Source organism: Mauremys reevesii, linkage group 13 (genome assembly GCF_016161935.1).
Source record: "Mauremys reevesii isolate NIE-2019 linkage group 13, ASM1616193v1, whole genome shotgun sequence".
Lineage (NCBI taxonomy): Eukaryota > Metazoa > Chordata > Testudines > Geoemydidae > Mauremys > Mauremys reevesii.
In genome coordinates, this window is record NC_052635.1 from 10,480,772 (window position 1) to 10,504,744 (window position 23,973).

The following is a 23,973-nucleotide window of genomic DNA, read 5'->3' on the forward strand; positions in this document are numbered from 1 at the left end:
GTGGAGCCACGGTAGGTTTGTCCGGCTGATCGCTTGAAAACATCCCAGCAATTCCCCTCCCAACAGAAATGGCAAAAACTCCACAGGGAGTCCTAGAAATATGGGGCTGGAAGGGACCCCGAGAGGTCACCTAGCCCTCCTCCAGTGCCAGGACCAAGGAAACTGAACCCACCCCTGATGGGTGTTTGTCCAGCCTGTTCTTACAAACCCTCCAAGGTCTCATGTAGACATATGGAGAGCGATCCACAGGGGATGGTTGTAGCCAACAGCCTTGGTGGGCCTGAGATTGGCTTAAAGAATCCCCTGCCCTGCAGGTCCCACTGAGAACAACAGAGAATCCCGCAATGGGAGCTGCCGTGTGCTGAGCTCCCTTGAGCATCTGGCCCTGTGGGCCCATGTCTGCTGCCACCTCCCTCTAATTGCAGCCCTCGCATGGGCACGGCAGCTGGCACTGTGCTCCTCACCTACTTTTTTCTGTAACACTGTGATCTCCTCTTGCATTTTACTGTGAGACTCCTTCACAGCGGCCAGCTCCCCAGACACCGAAAGATGGACAGCGTCTGGACTGGTGGAGGAAAGCAGGTTAGCAGCCAAAGTGCAGCATTGTCATCTCAGAGATTCCTGCACAGCCCACAATTTTGGGCTGCTTACAGGCGCCATGGGCCCTGCTCGAAGTCTCCCCTGGGATGCCTGGAACCTGGGCTCCTGGCAACAGTCAGAGCAGCCTTCGGGCTGCTCTAACGTCCTCTCTGCCGACTCTGGAAAGCAGGGAATAACCATGGTGCAGCACGTTCCAGCCAAGCCCCTGATCCATCCCTTACACCAGGGGCTGGAAGTCAGGCGGGTGCAGGGCTCTGACGCCAGCTCCACACCAATCTGTGATTCCCCCTACCCAGGGCAGGGGCAATTTCCATCCCCTGCACACCACCAGTGTGGCCCAGTGTGACACCGGATTGGTCCCTTTAGAGGACTGCAGGGGGACAGTACCAGGCTGCTTATGTCCTACTTAAAGACCCCAAATAGGGCTTTGACAGCCTGGGCAGACAAACCAGCTACCTGAGAATTGGTAACAAAACGGTTTTCTGTTCGTGTTTCTTTAAAATGGATCACTCTGAAGGGTTTTAATTGCTTCAGTGCTAATTAAACCATCAAAGCTCACCCCTAAGTGTTCATCTGAAATGCTTCAGGGCAACCACTGCTCAGCAGAACCCCCAGAGGAGAGGGCACCAAACCTACAGAACTGAGCAATGTGTGAAGGAGGCGGGGTGGGCTAGTGGACCAAGTACTGGCTTGAGGCTCAGGACATCTGAGTTTGATCCCCAGCTCTGTTACTAACTTGCTGGGGGACCTGGGGCAAGTCATTTCCACTTCCCAGTGCCTCAGTTTACCCATCTGTCAAATGGGGATGATGATACTGCCCTCCTTGCAAAGTGTTTTGAGATCCACGGATGAACAGCACTATAGAAGCACTAGGGATTCTTATATCTTCCTTGCCCTCTACTGTTTAGCTTTGTGTTGTTGTGACGTTGCACTCCAGCCTGAAGGATGCTGTTAGGGTTGCCACCTTTCTAATTGCTGATAACTGAACCCCTATGGCAAAGCCCCCTGCCCTGCCTCTTCCCCAAGGCCCCATCCCTATCACTTGCTCCTCTCCCTCCCTTCCCCCGCCCCCCATCGCATGCTGGATCCTCTCAAGGAGCCCGTCTGCAGATAGGAGGCTGCCCAGCTGAGCAGGAGCTGGTGCTGGCTGAGCAGAGGCTGGTCACAGTTAATGACCTGGTGCCTCCCCCTGCCCTGCAGTAACCAGGTATTTGGGTTGGGTGCCATTTAGGGTTGCCAGGTCCCAAAAACCAGTCACCTGACAACCCTTAATAGCCCCCGACAGAGAAGCCAAAAACCAAATTGTCCAGGTAAAAACCAGACAGGTGGTAACCCTAAGATAGATGCCATGGGATTCAGCATAAGGACTGATTCACAGCTCCCAGCTACAAATGACCAGCAAATCTACTGCAAATGGGAGCAGCTCATGTTATGCTGGGTGGCCCTTTAAGAGAGGCTTCAGGTCCAGCTCTGCCCCATTCCTGCTTGCGTAGAGGGATTCTGGGAGTTCTAATCTAGAGATTCATGGGAGTTAGAGTCTGACAAGGCATGCTGGGTAAAGTGCCGTGGGGATTGTGATACACGCCAAGAAAGGGTTAAACATCCTGCAAAATAAATAACCCTCCAAAGACATGTGGAGAGATAATGTTTGTGTTTTGATGTATTTACAGATGTAAGCAGAGTCTGAATGAGCTCTCCCCTGACATCTAGTGGTGAGCCATGGAAAAAGACTTCAGAAGCTGATCTTGTTTGCATGGACATACCCACCCTGCCTAGGTGCTCGGTGTGATGGGATTGCTTGCCCAAATGATCACTTCTAGCTGGTGTTGGATCCCCAGTCTCCTTGTTATTGGGGCAGGAGTAATAAAGGGCTGTTACCCTTGTTGTGTGAACCAAGGGCAGCAAAACTGTACCTGGTATCTCCCAGTGGAGGGACTCACCCTCAACTGAATAACATTCACTAGGCAGGGGACATGGGTTCCAAAGACCAATGGGAGTAGGGTGAATGGGCTTATTGTGTTTAAGGGTTCTAGATGTCATTTGACCCATGTGTAATAAAAGCTAATTTAGACTCAATTGTGGGTTTTGTTATATGCTACAGAGCTGAAGTCATTGATACCTTGTTCAAAGCATTAGACATACTTTAGAACAGCATCTCTATTGTAAGAGACTGCCTAGTGTGTACCAGCAATGAGGCTCTCACACTAACAGCTGAAGTCACTGAGAGCTGTGGGAGAGGGGCTTGAAGACCTCTTGGTGAGTGGGCAGCTGGCAGAGAAGCATGGCAAGGAGCTACCAGGGCAGCTGGTGGAGAGGTGTGGCAAGAGGCCAGGATAATTGGTGGTGGAGAGGGTCAGAGCAGAGCCCTGCCGATACATGGCAATCAACCATTGGGGCAATGAGCAAGTGTTGGAGCAGTGTGGCATTTCAGGTGCCTCCTTACCCACCCCTGCCTTCCACACAGGATGGGAGGTTAACTCTGCGGATGAACCTCTGAACTGTGGGGCTACGCTGGCCAAGGACAGCAACTATGAATGGGGTATGGAGAAGGGATGGGCACATTAAAGGGACTTTTGGATTGCTGGACTTAAGACCCTGAGGGGAAAAGGCCACTGCCCAACTTACTTGAGGTGGGTCTTTTGCTCATGGCTTGTGTTTATGAACCCTAGTTGTGGTGTTTTCCCAAATTAATGCTGAGTTAATTCCCTTCTTTTATTAAAAGCTTTTGTTACCCTCAGACTCTGTGCTTGTGAGAGGGAAGTATTGCCTCTTAGAGGCACCCAGGGGGTGGTGTGTAATTGCCCCAGGTCACTGGGTGAGGGCTCGAGCCGGTTTTGTGTTGTATTATTGAAAAGGAACTTCTAGATACTGAACCTGGCCCTTATTGCTGCTGGGTCCACCTGGCAAAACTACTTGCAGTGAGAAACCAGCAGCTAGAACTTGAACAAAAGCAAAAAAAAAAGCTGATATGGAAGGAGAAGCTTCTGAAATACAACACCTGTGTTTTGAACATGAACAAAGAATGGCAGATATTCGATTGCAGGAACTAGAAGCTAAGGCAAAAGTGGACAGACTGAAGCTCCAACTCATGAGAATAAAGGAACAACAGGAACTGTATCATCCTGGACAGCCAGCTCCCCTCAACAGCAAAGATGGGGATAAAATCTATCCAGTTTGTAATAATGTTGATATTTTGTTTGATTCTAAGCAGTTCTCTGTGTGTATCCAAATTTACCCCAACATTTCCGCCTTTTATGTAAATGCTTTTACTGTGAGCCCAGGTGAAGGTAAACCCATAACTTGTGCAGAGAGTGTAAAAGTCATGGTAAAAGCTATTTAGGGTAAATTACAGCTTCTAACATCACTCTTGTTAAAGGATGGAACAGATCGTTGCACAAGTAGTGAACACATATTTCAAGGGAGCATTCAAGGTGAAGCGGTCTGTTAATGCCCCTCTAGTCAAAGGGAGGAAAGGTGGCAGGGAGGGGGGTTATAAATTATTGCAATAAGCCATAAATCCAGTATCTTCATTCAGCCCATGGTTTTTAGGTGTGGAAGAATAACGCAGTCTTCACTCTTAGGTTGGTTGCAACATGTCAGAGGCAGTTCATTCTCAAGCATTATTGCAAGTGGGAGAGTGCACAACGGCAGGGATCCCAAAAGATAAACAAGGAAGACAAGTATTTATACCTTTTGTTCCATACAGTAATGATCAACAACTGCATTTTGTTTATACATCTTCCTTTCTGAGATCTTCCTTTTTCTCAGCAATTTCTGCTACAGTCTGCATTCTAGTCTTAGCTAACACAAGGTCGAAAAACAGCATCTCTTGCAGTTCTTTTCCACTTCAACCTGGCTTCCCTAATATAAATACAGAGAAATGTGTACACATAACCTGACCCCCAAACAAACCAAAAATCAAAGCCCTACCAAAACAAAACTGCACACACAATTCTCCCCATGAGAAGAGGATGAGAGAGAATGAACTGGACATGATAAATGTTATTTGCAATCATGTTGTAGCTGGGTCATTCCTAGGATATTAGAGAGGCAAGGTGGGTGAGGTATAGGGTGACCAGATAGTAAGTATGAAAAATCGGGATGGGAGTGGGGTGGGATTGATAGGCACCTAAACCCCAAATATCTGAACCGTCTCTATAAAATTAGGACATCTGGTCACTCTAGCTGAGGTAATATCTTCTGTTGGACCAACTTCTGTTGGTGAAAGAAATAATCCTTCAAGGACCTGAAGAACTCTGCAGTTCTTTCACCGACAGAAGTTAGTCTAATAAAAGATATTACCATGACAGATGTTAGTCATATCATTAATGTACTAGGGGAAGCTGCTCAGATACTGCATTGACGATAACAGGATAAAAACCTATATAGAATACAGTGAAGGAGAAAAGACTCTTTCTGAGATTATCCTTTTCCCCAGTGATCCTATTTGCTAACAAGTAGATACATTCTTAGTGCTGTTGCGGCTTTGTGCAGAAGCGTGAATTGTCTCAGTAGATTCTGATGTATTTTATCCTTTAGGCAAAGATATCTTTAAAAACGGACTATAAATAAGACGTTATGCAAATCCACACCACTAGGTGGAAGCAGATATTTTGAGTTGTCATTTATTGAGAAACTATTTCAAAAAGCGCAGTAATGTTCTTGGAATTCTGCTTTCAGCCATAAGGCACACAGCTAAGCGGAGTCATCTATAGAGTGCTGGATCTTTAATTTTTTTCCATAAAAAACCTGCTTAAATTCCCTTTAATAAATTGTGTTACCTTCACTCTCCTATTTGTCTGTGCTGTGACAGAAAAATATAATTGTCTTTTAATAATGGCTTTTATTTGAAGCAGAGAGCTAGAAAACGTTTTTGTAAAATGTGTTGAAGAAGAAAATCTCTCTAGAAATGCAAATTATTATTGTTGTTGTTATTGGGTAAATTCTACAGTCCTTGCTCAGATCCTAAGAGGTACTTAGGCTCCTAGCTCCCATTGGTTTCAGCAGAAGTTAGGAGTCTAATTACCTTTGAGGATCTGGGCCTCATACCCTACTCAGACAAAACTTTGACTAACTTTAATTCAACCTAGCACTGAGATGGGTTAAGCCCAGTATCTTACTGTACATTGTACAGAAGCTTCTTGTTAGCAGGAGTTAATCTGCTGGCTATTTTTGCAGTAATGCATTTTCTGTATTTACCACCCTTGTTTTCTTGCATCCTCAGACATTTTGGGCCTTGTACATAATGTGTATAAATGGAATATTTATCATCCTCTCTGACTGTAATGTGTTGAAGTGATGGTGTCTTGTCAAACTGCAATCAATATGGATTGACCTGTTGATCCTCATTAGTGAGAGAAGTATATGAATTACAAGCCCAAGACCTGCTACGGGCAGTATCCCACTGCTCATTGCTGCAGCTCAACTTGCACTGCTGCAGAACACTCTGTGTGTGTGTGTGTGTGTGTGTGTGTGTGTGTGTGTGTGTGTGTGTGTGTGTGTGTGTGTGTGTGTGTGTGTGTGTGTGTGTGTGTGTGTGTTGTTCAAACCTGGCCCCCTGTAAACACACTCAGAGTCAACCTATGATCCAGCTCTTGTAAAATGCAGCCAATTAACACCACAGTGACCATGGGTGTAAAGCTGTGGCCTCCTTTTGAGGGTCTACTGTTGCCCAAGATCTAAGTCAAGCTGAGGCAGTGTTCGGGTGATGATGTGCTAATTTCTGAGCTCCTTGATGCCTGCACAGTGTTTGTCATGGATTTGCCACACATAATGTTGTTCTGTTATTGATCTTAATTTGTTCTGTGGCATTACATGCATGAACACTCTTCCTATCACTGGTCCATGTGTAGTGGATTTATATGTGGATGCCTTGCCTGATGTTAACAGCTGCAATGAACAAGCGTTATTACAATTACCCGTGCTCCTACACAGTGCTGCATTATTGAAAGGCCGAAGTTTATGGAGCCAGGTGTAGATAGTGAGGTGTGCATAACATCAGGACAGAGACAGGCAAATTCTCTGTGCTGACCATGCCCTTAGCTTCTTACAGAATGGCTTCCTGTTTGTGCACTGACCCACCAACCTTATGAGAAGAGCTTAAAACTAAGTTCAGAGGGCAGGTCAAAAAAGGCATCAGGTAAAAAAGGTGACCTTAATAGAGGACTAGATGTTTGGGGAAAGCAGATGTGGAAAATTGTAGTAGAATTATAGGAGTAACAAAGGAAATCCATGGGGGTATCTGCTTAACATCTTAGCTGTCTATACACAAATGGAAGGAGTAATAATAATGAGGAATAAACAGTAAAATCTGGGAGTTTTAGTACATAAGTCATAACTGAGCTTAACTGGCATCACAGATACTTGATGGGCTAAATCTCATGACTGGAATATTGGTATAGAGGGTAAAGGTAATAATTGGAGATATACCAATCTCCTAGAACTGGAAGGGACCTTGAAAGGTCATGGAGTCCAGCCCCCTGCCTTCACTAGCAGGACCAATTGTTGCCCCAGATCCTTAAGTGGCTCCCTCAAGGATTGAACTCACAACCCTAGGGTTTAGCAGGCCAATGCTCAAACCACTGAGCTATCCCTTCCTCCCATTATAGCTTAGTCAGGAAGGACAGGCAGGAAAAAAAAGAGAGGACGTATTGCATTGTACACTTGTTCTGAGGTCCAGAAGGAGGTGAGAAGCAGACCAGTTGAAAGTCTCTGAGTAAAGATAAGAGGAAAAAACAGGGTGATGTCCTGGTAGGGGTCTATTACAGACCACCAAATCAGGAAGAGGAGGAGATGAAGCATTTCTAGAACAAAACCCAGAAATATTCAAAACACAAATCCTGATGATAATAATGGGGGATTTTACCTACCTAGACAGCTGTTAAGAAAGAAATATGGCAAAAAACAAAATTATCCAGTAAGTTCCTGGAATGTACTGGGGACAATGCTTTGTTTCAGAAAATGGAGGTAGTAACCTGAGGGACAACCATTTTAGACTTGATTCTGACCAACAGGGAGGAGCTGGTTGTGAATGTGAAGGTGATTTGGGTGAAAGTGATCATGAATGATAGATTTCATGATTCTAAGGAAAGGAAGGAGTGAGAATGACTGAAGAAGGACTACCAAAAGCACATTTCAATATACTCAGAGAATTGGTAGGTAGCCACCCATAAGGAAAATATCTAAGGCATAAAGGAGTTCAGGGAAGCTGGCAGTTTCTCATGGAGACAATATTAAAGGCACAACTGCCAATCCAAAGGAAAGATAGGAAGAATAGTAAGTTTTTTAATGAGCTGAAAATCAAAAAGAAATCCTACAAAATGTGAAACGGACGACTTACTAAGGAGGAATAGAAAAGAATAGCATATACGTGTAAGGATAAAATCAGAAAGGGTAAGGCACAAAATCAGTTATACATAGCAAGGGACAAATGTCATTGGAATTCTTTTTCCATATGGTTTACTGCAAAGTGTGTCATCACTCTGAATGCTTTAAAGGCAACATAACTTCCAAAATCAAGAGTTGGCTCTACATATGGCCCTACATATGACACCACACTGTATCAAACACAATAAAAATTAATGTAGTTGATTTGTTTGGCAGGACATGGAAATTAAGTATACATTTCAATTCATTGTAAAATAATATAAAATCAATATTTGTAATACAGTTCAATAAGGTTTCATCAGGCTTTTTGATCAACCAAATTAAAAAGCAAAGGAAACCAACCAACCACACTCAAGGGTCACTGTGCATTCTCCAAGGCAGTTTCTTCTCTTTCTTTGTTTGGTGCTTTTATTTTATATAAATTCAACCAGGAGCAGATTTTCAGGTAAAAGCAATATTGGAAAGTGTGGTAAACAGAGAGGGACCAAACCAAAATTCAAAATGATGTTGAGAGAATGAGAAATTCTACACTGGAGCAAATGTAGCCTCCTATTGAACTGCTTACATGTATGGGCCCAGATATTGAAATGTATTTAGGTTCCTAACATCTATTGATTTCAGTGTGAGTTAGGAGCCTAAATACCTTTGAGGATCTTGTCCATGTAATTACAGCACATACCTGGTCAGCAGGAGATTATGTGGTATGCTACAGTCACATTGATGTCATAATAGTGCTTGCATAATCTGAACTGGCTATCCTGGCCATGACAGATTGAGAGGCCAGCTGCCTATCAGTACAGGAGCTCTTTGGAGAAAGGACTGGAGGAAGTGTTGAAAAGACTAAAACATGAATAAATTTGTGACTGAGCAGGAGGTAACCGAGAGAGGTAAGGGTCAGCACTGTATTTTCTAGATCCAGTCTATATTCACACACACATTCAGAAAGCATAGGCATACAGATAGATTAGTTGTAATGTTCTCCATTTCTATGACCAGAACCTCAGCTGATGTAAACCAGTTGTCTTCCTTGTAGCTGTGTTGATTTACACCAGTTCAGGACTTGGCCTACAGCCTCTGGAGCTGGAAACTTTCCTGAGAATCTCAGTTTGTATTGAATGTTATGGGGAAGGTCTCCCTACTTTTGTCCCAGATGTTTTATGTTTATTATCATTTTGTGTCTTCTGCATCCATGGAGCCAAGATCTAGCTGTGGAATCCTCAGAGATGGGGGAAACTAGAACAAAAAATGCAGAGGGACTTCTCTTCTGGCTGTCTAAATGAAGCTCTGCTAATATCTTAAATGCAGGATAAGAAAGCATGGGGGTCACACTTCTTAGCAACACTAGTGCTCCTAATCCCACACTATCACTACTGCAGCTAGATGGGCAGTGTAGGTTACAGTTAGGATTCAGTTTGCATCTGGGTGTTAGAACTGAAGGATGCAATTTGCATAAAGGATGGGCAATCACCTAACCTCAAGCAGTCTTTCCAGGAAGGGAAATCTTGTCAGTTCCTCCTTCATGCTTTGGAATGCTGTTACCATGGAGACAGATACATATGGCATTTCAGATTTCTTGTTAAATATTAAGGCTCCTGGAGAATTTCTACCCACAGCTAAGAGATACATGGGAGATAAAATCCTGATTTTTTTAATACATCAGCTATTTCATAGTTTCATAGAGTTTAAGGCCAGAAGGGACCATTAGATCATCTAGTCTGACTTCCTGGATTTCACAAATCATTAAATTTCACCTAGTAGCCTTACACTGAACCCAAAAACTTGTTATCTGGGTGCTCAGGATTTTTGAAAATGAGGCCCTGACTAAGCAAAACTCTTAAAGCATGTGCTTAACTTTAGGTCTCTTTGTTGGCTTAGAGTTAAGCATGTGATTAGGATGCTGAATCAGGGTGTAGGTGCCTTAATATGGATTTAGGAGCTTAAGTTTAGACAACCAGTTTTGAAAATTTGGGCCATAAAGTATTATTCTGTATGCTATCAAACCTCATCAATTGATAGTAAAGAGGAAAGGAAGATTATTTTACACGGGGATCTACTCGAAAGGAGCAACTTTTCTTCATTATGATTTCCCCCCAAACACATTGGGTCCTTCAGCACACAAACCTGGTCATCAGAAGGAAGGAAGAGGATTTACATGATTCCCAGGTTGTCTTCTCCTCACAGTGTTTGGGCACCTGCAGTATCTTTACTGGATAGTGAATTAAAGAGGCCAGCACCAATTTGTACCATCAATGGTAACCAACTGAATCCTTTTATTTAATTTCAGGTGTTTATAATGAGGTTGTTTCCCTCCTGGCACATATGGCTGACCAAAATAAGAACAAAATTGCCCTCAGGATTGCCTCTATAGCTAAGACCAAGCTGGCTAGTGTTGTGAGAGTTCTGCTGGAGAAACTGCAACAGGATGAGGTAGGGCAGTTTCAGGAAATTAAATCTGCTTTCCATGTGTCCACACCAAATTCTGCCTGACTTCCTGGGGGAATACATGGGGGTAATTCAGTAGAGAACTTGGTCTGGTGCACCATCAGTATTAATCTTTCTGTCCTCAGGCATGAACTCATCATGCAAAATGCTGTTATTACAGATCAGGATGATATAATGCTCTATAAAGAGAGCATTGTCCTTTTACACACAGTGGAGTACATGGGTTGTATATAGTAAAAGTACACTATAGGACTAGCAATAATCTTTTTTAATAATACTGTGCCCTTCTTTAGCATCTTCATCCAAAAATCTCAAAGCACTTACCTAATACTAGTGAATTAAGACTCACAGCACCCTTGTGAGAATGGTAAGCATGATCCCCATTTACAGATGATTTGTCACAGGAATTAAGTTACTTGCTCAACACCACTTAGCAAGTTAGTAAAAGAATGTGAATAAAACCCAAGTGAACTGATTCCCTGCTCTTATTCCTAACCAACACTCCTTTCTTATGATGACATATTATTGAGATTATAGCACTGAAGGGACCTTATCTATATATTTTCTACTGGGAGAATTCTGCAACAAAAAAATAAAAATGATGTGCACAGTATTTTAACATTTCTGCAAATATACAATATAATTGCACCAGTTCAAATTATGTATTTCAAAATCCCTGTCAGCAAGTATGTCTGTATCAATACAGACAACAAAAAGGATTGAGGAAATGTTTTTTGACAAATAGATTCCTTACTGTGCATATTAATACAGAACTCTGAGTAATAATTCATTTAAACTCACTACAGAACCATATTTCTGTCACCCCTCAGCTGCAGTGCAAAGGCTTGGTAGAGTCAGGGTAATGGAGGAGCTGAGGGAGAGGGAGGTAAATTGCTGGGAAGAAGCCTGGGTGTGAACTTGGAGGTTGCTGGGTATGGGTGGGAAAAGTATGAAATGGTTTTTTTGGGAGGGGTGGGGAGGAATTGTTAGGGAGCTCCCCCCATGCAGACCCTGGCTGACTCCTAACCTCTCCCATTCAGTAAGGCACATCTGCCCCTGTCTCCATGTGTTCCTTCCTGCACCCCCATGGGTGCTTGCACCCACTGTTCATGTGTTCCTCCACCCCTGCTCAGACACCCACTCCTCCCATCCCCATGTGGCTCTGTGCCCCACCCAACCACCCTCTGTCCCTGTGTAGCTCTGCACCTCCTCCCCCATCACTGTGTGTCTCTGAACCTCCCTCCTGCCCTGTAACCCTGGGTCTCCACTCCCCTTCAGCCCCTCCCCCAGTCTGTCCTCTCCCACTAGCCCTTATGAGCAGAACTGAACTGCTTGTCTTGGCCTCCTAGTACTTTAATTATTTGAATTACTTGATTAATTATGAATCTCTTGGTTTTAAAGAATAAAATTGTTGCCTAATCCAGAGCTACTTGTATTACGTAGTGCTTATGTATTCATAAATTATCAGTGACAATTTTCAATTAAACAAATCCTCCTGACATTTAAAAATGAATGGAAGGAGCTTCTCCCCAGTGGAGCTGTGTGTTCTGGTTGCAGTTTGCAGAAGCCTCCTTTTCAAGCAGCACCAATGGAATGTTTAGCTAATCGAGAGATCTGATTGGCTCTGAACATTCCAAAGGGCTTTATGACCTTGGCATGCAGGTTACCTAGATTTAGAGACTCCCAGGAGACAGAGATGGAAAAGACCTATTGGATCATCAGTCCATTTCCTGCAAATGCAGAACCATTCCAAATGGCCATTTTCAACTGGTTTGGCTAAACTAATTTTAAAAGCCCCTAATGACTGAACTTCCACTATTTTCCTAGGAAGACTATGTCATAACCTTATAGACCTGTCTCACAGGTGAGGCATTTTTCCTGTTGTTAAAGTCTAAACTGTATGTCTTTTTTTTAGTTTAATCCCATTACTCCTACTTTTACCTAAATGTATTATACTAAAAAATTCCTCTCCCTCCTTGATGTTCACGCGCTTCACATAGTTGTATGGTATTATCATGTCTCCCTCATAGCCATCCGTTGGCGCATCTGCCGTAGACAGTTCTTTCAGTCTGTCTTCAGAAGTAGAGGTCTGCTCAGGCCCAGTTGTGAAGCCCAACCTGAACTAGCCCCAAGCCCACTCACCTCACCTTGAGAGGGTTGAATAATTTTCCATCCTGGTCCCAACCCTTCCCCTCAAACCGGATATTGCCACCGCATCCTGTTCGTGGAGCCGGTGCAGCGGCAACAATGTTCAGCAATGGCTTCATCCTCTGGCGCTGCCCCTGTTGTGCCGATCCCATGGGCTAAAGGAGGAGAGCCGAGCTGACCTGAGCCCAAGAGAGTCAGTTGTTTTCTCATCCAACCTGAGCCTGATGCCTGTAGTCAGGTCCCATAGGATTTGGGTCAGGTTGCAGGGCTCTATTCAGAAGTCAATTCTGCCACCCCCCCTGCATTCTTTTTTGCTCTCCCACGAATTACTTCCAATTTGTTGATCTCTCTGGGAATGTGGTGCTAGAAAATGCAATAATCCAGATACAGTCACACCTTAGATGAACAGAGGAACTGTCGTCTTCCTGCTTTGTGCCATGATCCCTGTGTGGAAAAGACCCAACCCACATGGCTCTTTGTGGTAGCCATCACCCCTTGCATAGACACGGTGACTTGCTTTTTCACTGTCACCCCCAGGGCGCTTGTTGCTTCCCACTTTTCTCCTCCCATTATGTCAGTTACCTCCTTTCCAGATGTGCTAGTTTGCAGTTTTCTGAAAAGAATCTTGTTCTTCGCTCAGGTTTTTAATTTCTCTGTTTCCCTCTTTATTTTTTTTCTGTCCCAGCTGATACTAAACTCCCCCATATTTAGTATCATCTGTGAATTTCTACACTGATGGGCCTCATAAAGACACCTTTGAGTGTGCGACTGTCAATGAAGATCTAACTGCTGAGCTAATTCCCCCTAGGAGCTGTTGAGGACTTACTGCGGGAGTTGGGTATTTTGTAATTACACATTTACCAATTCTGTCTGGAGTGGCTAGAGCAAGGGCAAGGGGCTCCTTTTTATTGTTTGTTTTCAATAAATGAAACTCAAGAAGGGGGCAGTGAAGGAGGCTTCTTCTGGCTTTTTTTCTCTGCAGGAAGATTAAAATATGTCAATTGTTCGGCTGCTTCTGAAGTGCTGCTAATGCGGTGATTGTGGAGGGCATGGCATGTTTGACACCAGTTAAGCCAAGGGATTAGTTGTGTGAGCATGCTGGCTGAGGAGTCAGTGTGGCCTAGTGGATAGGACTCTGGATAATGACTCAGGAGACATGGATTCTCTTCCTGGCCATGGACCTGCTCTGTTCTGATAAGACTTGGGCTAATCATTTCATGTTTGGATTGGAAGCTCTTTAGGGCAGGGGCTTATTTGTCAAATTACTGTGTGGTCATCAAGAAAAACTTTTCCCAATTGTTTGTTCTCTTTTCTGGTTTGTCCCCAGCAAAACAAAATAGACATTTACTATATCCTGGAGAATGTGTTAGAGCAGGACACCGGGGGCCTAGAGAGAAGGCTAGTGTACAAAATTATAAGCCTAGCCTCACAGCAGATGAGAGAGACTCGGGTAAGTTAGTTCTCCTGAGCTACTAATCAAAGGATCCAAAGCTTTAACTAATTAAAACTCTCTTTTGGGGGTGGGGCAGAGTAAACTATATACTGAAATGAAAATGTATTCTTCTGTTAGAGGCCCACACCTTCCTCCAGACCAAAGCCCAGGTCCTAGACAGCACCTGTGCACATGCATAAGATGGGAAAACTCACATGTGAAAGTTACACATGTGCTTAAGTGCTTTGCAGGATCATAACCCGAGACACATGATATCAGACACAGAGACAGGCCTATGGTTTCTTAATGAGCACATCTTTCCCAAAGTCTACTAGGGATTTCATTTTTTATACTGATGTTATGTGGGAGGTACTCTGATCCTATAGCGATAAGTGCAGTATAAAGCCCTAAGACAGACAGAATCTGAGCTATCTCCAAAACCAGCAGCATTGGATTTAGAATCTAGTTTGGCAGCAGGAAAACCCATGGAAAAATCCCTCTCTTGTTCCAAAGGAAGTCAGCCTCCTTTTGGGGGACAGTTTATTCCAGGAAAGCTCTCTGAATATCATTGAAGCTGCCCAGTCTGTCTCTTACTACCTCCTTAGGGAAGGGCGGGGCAAAATATCATGTGACTATGGTGACCAGTCATCCACCACAAGGAGCTACTAGTGAATAGTCTAACCAAGCAGCTTGCAAGCAACTCAAAGGCTGAAGATTGTTTTGATTCAATGAATATTTATAAGTAATGACTCTATCCACATAAAGTTGGGTGGGTTCATTCACAACTTATGCACAGAAATTAGGACTTGACTCATCTAAACAACTCTGGCTAGTGCAGCCGGCTTCAGTCACCTCAGTCTCTCTTGCTCTCTCTTTTTTTTTTTTTTTAGCAAGTAACAAATGAACTTAAAGTGGCAGCTAGTAACACCTTAGTGACGCTGGCACGCTGCTATTTCAATGATGTGATGTCTGAGCTGCGGTGTCATCTGAACCTGCCGGAAGAGTTTATTTTAGTTACACTGGGCAACCTGTCATCAGCCTATGGTATGGTAACTTTCATCTTTTGTTTCAAAGTTATTGTCTTTCATTTAAGGACAGGGGATTACTCTCTCTACCTAAAAATATTACAGCTAAACAGAGCTCTGCTTGAGTGTGTGCATGCGTTTGTGTGTGGAGAGACACAGGATTCACTGCTCTTGCTAGTTCTGGCTTCCAGATCATGAGCTATCCAGACAGAGGTGCAAGCTGTAACTTCTGCCCCTGACTGAAGTTCCTTAAGGATGGGAATGAGTGGAAGATCAGGTCCAGTGGAGCTCTTCTTCACCCCACTTCCCACCCGGCCCCAGTGCACTCTCCCCTTACGCTGGGAGTGAGTTGGGCATCAGGCACAGCTGTGCACTGGTGGAGGATTCCCCTCTTCAGGGTGAATCCCCCACTGGGTATCAATGGCTGCTGTAAAGCCATCCTGCTCTGCTTACACAGTGCAAAATGGCCCAGGAGCCCATAGCATCCTGCCCCACAGTGTTTCTAAGTGTGTTCTAAGAAGGCGGAGAGCAGCTGATTATCTGTCTTCCTTCTCTTCTGGCCTTTCTCTGCAGCACTTAAGTGTATCCGTTTTGTGAGAATGACCCTGTATGATATGGACTGCATGCTGGAATTAGTCAACGACAGCAGGATGAGACAAGCATTTTGTGGTGGTAAGTGCCAGAACTTGCTATAGGTGCCCAATATGGATACTTAGGGGGTTTTGGTACAATTGAAGTGACTGACCAAGTTTGCAAACAGGCCCTGCACTGTGCTCCCTGCCCTGGGTTGCACCAGGTGCTGTGTTCCTTGGCTCCCATGGCACTCAGTGAAGTTGAGAGTGCGCTGTACTTTGCAGGAGGCGCTGAGCATTTGTAAGTTCAGGCCCTTTATGACTCATGGATATAATTTAAAATAAACAGACACAAAGGCTGAAGCTGCCCATCTGCCAACAGTCTCCTGGGGGAGGAGGTGAAGGAGCAGATTTCAATACTGTACATTTAAAAATCCCATTTCCCACTCCTTCACCCATTCTCTCCTCTTAGTTTCTTTATCATCATCTCCTTTCACCCTCTTTCTCTGTCTTCTCTTCCTCTCCACTTCTCTCTTCCTTTGCTTTTCAGGTGATGCTCAGTAAGGGGTTAATCCTGTGCCTTTGAGGTAAATGGGAATTTTGCCATCAACTTCATAGAGAACAGGATTGGGCCTAATTCTTCTTAGCAAGGACACTAGATACACCTACCTTTAGGGCAAAGTGCTCCCCACTACCTTCAAATCCCAGTAAAGCCAATGGCAGTTAGGGGCACTCAACATCTTTCAGACAAACTGTAACTCAGGATTAAATCATACAGTGTTAGGGTTAAATAAACAATAACTGCAGAGGACACGAGTCATTTACAGGAGCGCTTGCTGAAATATTTTGATTTTTAATTATATTTTCCATAATTTCCCCCCCAAATTTGATGAAAAACAAACCTGAAAAATGTCCATGACAATTTTGATTAGGAAGTGTGCGTCCAGTGTTTTGGAGCATCTAAAGAGGTGACTGAATTTTTCAGATATTTGAAAAATAGAAATGATTTTACACTTTGCAATTTTGAAAGAAAAAAACAACTATCCGTAAAGATTTTTAATTTAATTTAAACTGCTTTTCAACCAGCTCTAATTAAGAGGTAACAAGGAAGGGAGAAAAGATTTGTCTTCAAATGATGGTAATTGAAATAAGATTGAGAGATCTGCAAATTAAAAAGCCTTTTGAGAAACAAGACACGGAATGTGGGGGAAGAGAAATAGCTCAAAATTGATGTTGGATTTCAGCGTCTATTCCTGAACTAAGCAGTAGCTGCCATGGAATTGTAGTAAACTTTAGGCCTGGGTGTGTTCATTGATAAAGCAACTTCTCCTTGTTACCAATATGTCCTTTTCACATTGCCTGTCTTCTCTCCTTCCATGCAGTTCTGGAAAAATGGTCAAGAGCAGTAAATTTCTATTTCACTAACTGGGAAAAGTGCTCATTCCATAGAATGGATGCATCGCAATTCTGCGATCCAATTCTTCCTATTTATGCTCATGTGACCAGCAACTGGCTGACCTGTGAGGAGCCGGAGGTGAGAATTGCTGGCTTTCTAAACCTTTAGCAGAAATTGTAACATTAAATTCTATGTGTCTGGCACTCATTGTGATGATGACATTTAATGGTAGGTCCTTTTGGATGGAACAGAGTGTCATGTAAAACATCTAAAATCCAAACATTTATAATGTCACCACAACGTGGAAATTCTGTCTGTACGCAGTGTACATGGATTCTGGTTTTATGCACCTAACGTGCAGATGAGCAGCGGGATAGTGGGCTAAATTAATTCCTCCATTCAGCCCCAGTGGAGTTCCAGCAGGGATGAGTTGGCCTAGAATGCATATTAATCTGGGAATATTTTACCTGGTATAGTTGTGAGGTGCATTAGGATATAATCCTGAAAACCAACCCTACGAGTCCTGGTTCTTACCAGGAAATATTGATAGGCCCATTCCTACAGTGGAACAAGGGAAGGTGCACTCATTGGAAGTAGGAAAGGTGTGCCCATTGAATGATATTGAATGAATTCATAGGAACATAAATTCTGTGTCTCATCTATGCAGCTCAAGCAGGCTATCATCAAAGCCCTTGGTCCCATGATGAGCCTCCTGCTACACAAAGAAGGCCATCAAGATCAGCTATTTAAACCGATCTCATGGCTCCTTGAGCAATATAAGGAGAACACTGATGTTTTTCACATCACCAAGGTGAGTACCGCTCCTTAAGGTAACTGTCTATGTGTCTGCATATATGAACTGCATGAGGAATTTGCTGCCAGTGGGGTTTCCTGGTTGAGACAGTGATTTGTTAGAAAATAAATATCCACACAAGCTCTGGGTTTGTACACATGGTGAGCCAGGCAACAAGATCTGTAGGTAAATGCCTCTTATGAAAAGCATCCTCTGTTTCCTGGGGAGGATGATAAGGAGATAGAAAACAAAACACCTACCCCCCCCCGCGCCCAAAAGATCCTCCCTCCTTGAGATTTCCCAGTATATCCTGTCAACTCTGCGTCTCTGTTTTAGTTCATAAGCTCCTCAGAGCAGGGGCTGCCATATGTTGTCTCTGGTCAGTACCAAGACAACTGTCATTGGTTGAAAATTAATACTAAGGAGGCTTGAGAGTCATTGCTTTGGATTATGGAACTAGATGGATCTAAAAGCATTGCCTGTCTATTTCATCTCCCGTTCTGTGCAGTGCTGTTGTAGCCATGTTGGTCCCAAGATATTAGAGCGCCAAGGTGGGTGAGATAATCTAATTAAAGATATTGACTCACTCCCCTTGTCTCTCTATTTCATCGACCCTGAGTACCACATGAGCAAGAAGTAAGGGGCCATATTCTGTCTTCAGTGGGGCTACACAGTTATAGCTGTCTCGTGAGTTCATTTACAACTTCTTGGTAGTGATATTTACTCACCATCTCTGTTGGTTGAAGCTTTCTGGTACAGAGTATGTGGTCACTTTTGGGGTTGAAATACCCATGATTTGGAGGAACCAATGCATCATGGACTTGTTTGATAGCATCAGGGCACTACAGAACTGCTTCAATATAGTAAAATCTGTAGATGGCATCAGAGACATTCTGGAAGCTTGAAGCAGCAAAGGAGAAAAGTGTTTAGATGCAGGAAGGAATTCGATTTTCACCTTTTTTATCAATAACCTGGCAGAGGACATAAAATCTTCCCTGCTAAAGTTGGCAGATGAGATAAAAATTGGGAAGTGGTAAAAATGGAGAGGACAGATTCAGAGAGATCTAGATCACTTGGTAAACTGGGTGCAAAAAGGTGCATTTAAATATGGCTGAATGTAAATGTGAGCATCTAGGCGCAAAGAATTTAGGCCATACATACATGATGGGGGATGCTGTCCTGGGAAGCAGTGACTCTGAAAGAGATTGTGGGGATCATGATGAATAATCAGCTGAACACGAACTCAAGCTGTGTCCAAAAAAGCTGAAAAGCATAAAAAGGGGAATCTCAAGGAGGAGTTCAGTGGTTGTTTTACTTCTAAATCTGGCACTTGTGTGACTACTGTTGGAATACTTTGTCCAGTTCTAGTGCCCACAACTCAAAAGGGTGTTGATAAATTGGAGAGGCGATTGAGAGAAGAGCCACAGTGATTAAAGGATTAGAAAACATGCCTTACAGTGGTAGAATCAAGGAACTCAATCTATTTAGTTTAACAAACAGAAAGTAAAAGGGTGTGTGATGGGGTTTACCTACCCCACATTGGTTCAGCAGGGGTTAATCCTACTTTGTGGGCCGAGGAGGCCATGGCCCCTCATCTCTGCTGGGCATGCTTCAGCTGGAACCAGGATATAAAGAGAACCACTCAGCTCAGTCTGGGATGGCTGCCGAAGGGAGCAGAGGTGCATTGCAGGCTCCTGCAGAGACTGCCAGTGCTCCAGGATTCAGAGGCCAGCCGGACTGTGGCTGCAACCAACGACCCCCAGCCACCCAATGCCAGAGATGGAGGAGAGACCACAGAATCCCTGAGTGGGAAGTAGCCTAGGTAGACTAAGCACTGATCCAGTTGAGGCACTGGGCTTTGACTTGGCATGTTTTGGAAGGATCCCCGCTGATTTGGTGGCAGACACCTCTACAGCAAGACAGGGCCCTGTGCTGGGACCTTTGGAATAGGTAGGAGCCAGTGGAGAAGGGCTGGTCACTAGGCAACACTTCCCTGCCACAAAGGTGGTTCTAATGACTTTGGCCACTAGGCCGCACTGCCATACCTAGAAGGGAGCGCTGGTGACTCAGGCTGTTGGGCCGTGAACCCTCACCGAAGGGCTGCTGCACTGATCCCAACCATTAGGCTATGCTGCCCTAGGAGCCAGGACTGCTGCGGTGGCTAGGGAGACTAGGCCAGCTGGGCCGCCCAAGATCTACTTCAGTTCCTCCACAACCTGGTACCACCTGACAGGGTGGACCTATCCTGTGACAGGGTGACTTCATGACAGTCTATAATATCTTACATGAGGGAGTCATGTTTTATAACGGGCTCTTCAGTCTAGCAGAGAAAGGTGTAACTTGATCCAATGGCTAGAAACTGAAGCAAGACACATTCAGACTGGAAATACAGCATCCATTTTTAATGGCGAGATAATTAACCATTAGAACCATTTACCAAGGGCTGAGGCAGATTCTCCCTCACTGATAGTTTTTAAATCGAGATTGGGATATTTTTCTAAAAGCTCTGCTCTGGGAATTATTCTGGGCAAGGTCTGTGGCCTGTGTTATACCGGAGGTCAGACAAGATGATGGCAATAATCTGTTCCGGCCTTGGAATCCACGAATCCCCTGAATCTGCTTCAGTCACTACATATTGCTCCTGTGTGTGCCACCATCTGACTTTCATCCTCTGTTGCAGAGTCTGAGCCAGCTCTTGGAGGTCTCTGGTGAATATAAGATCCCTCTTCCTGACGGGAAGTTTCAAGCCATCTGCAGTGCTCTGCACAACCAGGTGAGGGGTGGTTTTGCTTGGATCCCTTGAGCTTAGGAACAGCAGATCTGAAGCATATTAACAATCAAAATATATGGAATGATAGTGCAGAGCCTGGGGACCGCCTCATGCCTTACTGATTTCTGCAGGCTCAAGAGTAAGCAGGTAGAGGTCTCATTTTCTTAGCTAATATCCAGCTCAGTTTGTAAAGCAATTTTACCATAAGCCGATTATCAGGGGGAGTTAGAGTTGTACAGTAAACACTGTGGCTGTGTCTTGATTCGATGAGCTCTGCTGCTCAAAACACTTTAGCTTCTCTTATCTAATGTATTGGACATTGTGTTTGATTCTTGCTGCGCATTCAGTACCATCCACCTGGGGTTCAGACCTCTAGTTGGACAAGTAGGAAGTGGAAGCTTCGAAATTAATTGAACGTTTTCTTTTCAATTGGTTCTGATTAGTTTTTTTCTTTGACCATTTCCCTTCTTCCCACAGCTCTGTTCTCAAGCTAAGCTGCTCAGCATGGAAAATCACACAGAGCTGGTCTATTGTATAGTTCAGCTAGGTAAGGGGAAGAGACTCTGAGTTATACAGTGGTTTCCTTGTAACTTCCTTTGTAAGGTATGGTAAGAATAAGAGTTCTGTCGTCAGTGAGGACGTGATTTCTTGCCTTGCAGCCCGTTCTTCTCCTGATGATCTGATAGCCTTTCTGCACTCTCAGCTGAAGATTGAGAATGAGGCTGTTCGTGTGGCATCTCTGAATCTGCTCAGAGCTATTGTTGGTGCTGACTGTAAGTAACACAGGAGCAACTGTGCCAGCTGCCCTCTTGGCCGACATGCTAAGGGTTGAGTTGGGGATGTCAGGGCAGGGCTGGCTTTAGGAAGTGCGGGGCCTGATTTGTGGGGCTTGTACTCACCGGGCGGTGCCCTGAGACTTTGGCTGCACTTCGGCAGCGGGTCCTTCACTCGCTCAGAGTCTTCGGTGGAACTTCAGCAGCGGGTCCTTCACGTGCGCCGAACACCCAAAGCGAGTGAAGGACCCGCCGCTGAAGTGCCGCCAAGACAGAATGCTGCCGGGTGAGTAAAAATTTAAAAGGCCACTGGGCGCGGGGTCCTGTTATGTGCGGGGCCCTCTCAGGCACGGAGCCTGATTCGGGAGAATCAGGGGAATCGGCCTAAAGCCAGCCCTGATCCAGAGCTAAAAGCATGAGCTACTGTAGATTGAGCTAAAGAACCAAGGTTTTGTAGGCATGTCAGGGCTGTAACAGACTCATCGCCTCTGTGAATGGGACACAGAATCTCTATAACACACAGTCACCAGTGGCCTGGATATCCACTAAGGGATCAAATGCTGCCCTAAGTTACCCCCCTATGGCCACCTAGAAATCAACAGGTTCAACTAAGTGCTGAATGTAGCCCAAGATATTTTCAACTTCAGATACAGAAGTTGACTTGGGGCTAATGCACATTAACAATAATCAAAAATAAAATAATACCCTGACTCGATAATCGTCAGTATTAGGCACTATAGACTAGATTCTGTGTTGTTATACTGTGTAAACACAGATTGACCTCAGTCTATCTAATTCTTTTATACTATTTCCATCATGGCAGTATGATGGCACTATTTATAGAACTGGAATTACTTTAGATTTACACTAGTGTAACTGAGACCAGAGTCTGGTCCTATCTTTTCCCCATTGATTCTGTGTATGAGAGAAGCTTGGGACTATTCTTAAATAGGGCCTTTTGAAAACCAGGATTCATTCCAATGTGGAAAGTGAGTGTGTGGAACAAAGAAGTACTGTACACCTCTCCTTATCTTTCAGTGCCGAGACAAGACTGAAAAAGTGTCTGATTGTGAAGGCAGTGAAATCCACTTTCAGTGATCAGAATGCTACGGTAAGATTGTGTGTGGAGCAGTGAAATATTTCAATTTTTTTCAATGATATGGGATGAATGGACATCTGGGTGGAGCTTTCATTCAGATCCAGAGGAGAGACTGCAGACTAGAGAAGGCATGTCATTCTCCTGCCTGTGTTAAATGGATCCATGTTTATAAGCCAAGGAGATCAAATCAAAAGCATAAGGACTCTCATATCCTATCTCCTATCTCAGGCAGAAGGGATAACAATAACTCATGTGTGACATCTCTACCCTTTCAGGTGAGGAAGGCAGTTCTTCATTTCATCCGGAGGCTGCTCAGCTCAGAAAGTGTGGAGAACTGTGCAGCATGGGATATGGTAGCACATGTTTTCAGGGAGTTCAGTGTATCCACCAGCAAACTGGTAAGGATTGGATCCATGATCTGTATTAACATAAACAGTTCAACTTTACAGTAAGTTGTTGAAGATCTTAGCTCTGCCTGGCCCCTTTTCTACAAAGTTGGAGCTTGTGGCAATACTCTCCAAGGGCCTTTTTTGTCACACACACCCCCCCACCCATCTTAAGGAAGGCTGCTTGTTCTCCTCGGGCCAGTTTTGCTCTCCTTTACACTGAAATCAGTAGAGTCAATCAATATTTACTCCGGAGTAAGTAAGAGCAGAATTAGGCCTGTTGATAGAATCACACTCACTACACACGAAATGACCAAGCTGGTTGGGGCATCAAAACAAATAGAGTGGATCCCCCTGGTTCTGCATAGTCTGAATGCTTTTCCTCTGAGATAAAAAAGATGAAACAGTTTTTCAAATGTAAAGAAAATTAACCCTGTTGGGAAACTCTTTTGTGTTCAGTGAATCATTCCCTTCACTTTAGGGTTTTCCTAAGCCTGGGATCTGACCCACCAGTTAGGAGTTTCCGTTATTCTCTTCCCTTCAGATGTTTGTGCACTTCCAGTGCAATATAAAAGTAGGCATAGGTCAATGTTCAAGATAGCTTTGTAAGAGAAGGACACTGATTCTCTAGCCAGTGACTTGCTACTAGCTAATAAGTTCTATAGAGCTGTCTCACAGCAGGGTACAACATTTCTCACCCAGGCTATTCCGGAAGAAAACACTATCCAAACCCTGTGCACTGACATCCTGCAATGTCTGGACACCTCAGTCACTGGAATGACCCAAGTAAGTGACCTGCTGCTACTGCTTCTTGAAATAGGGACATTCTTCCTTACTTTCCTTGTACCTCCCCACAAGGAAGCTTTTTGCACAGTCAGCATAATGGAGGAACAGCATGTCAAATTCATGTCAGGGATGTGACCCCTTCATCACGGAGTAAGTGGTTCACATTAGAGAAAAGATAGAAAGCAACTGAACTGGAAGGAATCATGTTGCAGAGATCTTCTCTTCATTCTTTCCACTGTCTGAGTGCAACTGCCCCTTAGGTCCCCCATGAATACTTCTGACATTTAGATTTGGTGATCCTGGATTTGAACAAATGCTGGGGCTGGGACTGTGCCTTATATAGGTCTGTAAAGTTCTGGGTGAGT

The 23,973-nt window shown here is 44.2% G+C and overlaps 1 protein-coding gene across 1 annotated transcript; it reads left to right on the forward strand.

Moving 5' to 3' along the window:
• Window positions 1–8,726: 8,726 nt before the first annotated feature.
• LOC120379793 (maestro heat-like repeat-containing protein family member 2A) lies at window positions 8,727–21,374 on the forward strand. The gene is made up of 10 exons (XM_039497315.1): window positions 8,727–8,873; window positions 10,271–10,413; window positions 13,904–14,026; window positions 14,899–15,052; window positions 15,607–15,705; window positions 16,988–17,139; window positions 17,669–17,812; window positions 20,475–20,567; window positions 21,042–21,111; window positions 21,224–21,374. Exons 1-10 carry the CDS (start codon window positions 8,834–8,836, stop codon window positions 21,343–21,345), a joined length of 1,140 nt encoding a protein of 379 aa, XP_039353249.1. The 5' UTR covers window positions 8,727–8,833; the 3' UTR covers window positions 21,346–21,374.
• The last annotated feature ends 2,599 nt before the right edge of the window (window positions 21,375–23,973 follow it).

Excerpts from the sequence above, each read along its gene's own strand:
- LOC120379793 (XM_039497315.1), top strand. The coding sequence starts at position 8,834 with ATGAATAAATTTGTGACTGAGCAGGAGGTAACCGAGAGAG. Across the intron at positions 15,053-15,606 it reads CAACCTGTCATCAGCCTATG|CACTTAAGTGTATCCGTTTT; the intron begins GTATGGTAACTT and ends CTTTCTCTGCAG. Across the intron at positions 15,706-16,987 it reads GAGACAAGCATTTTGTGGTG|TTCTGGAAAAATGGTCAAGA; the intron begins GTAAGTGCCAGA and ends CCTTCCATGCAG.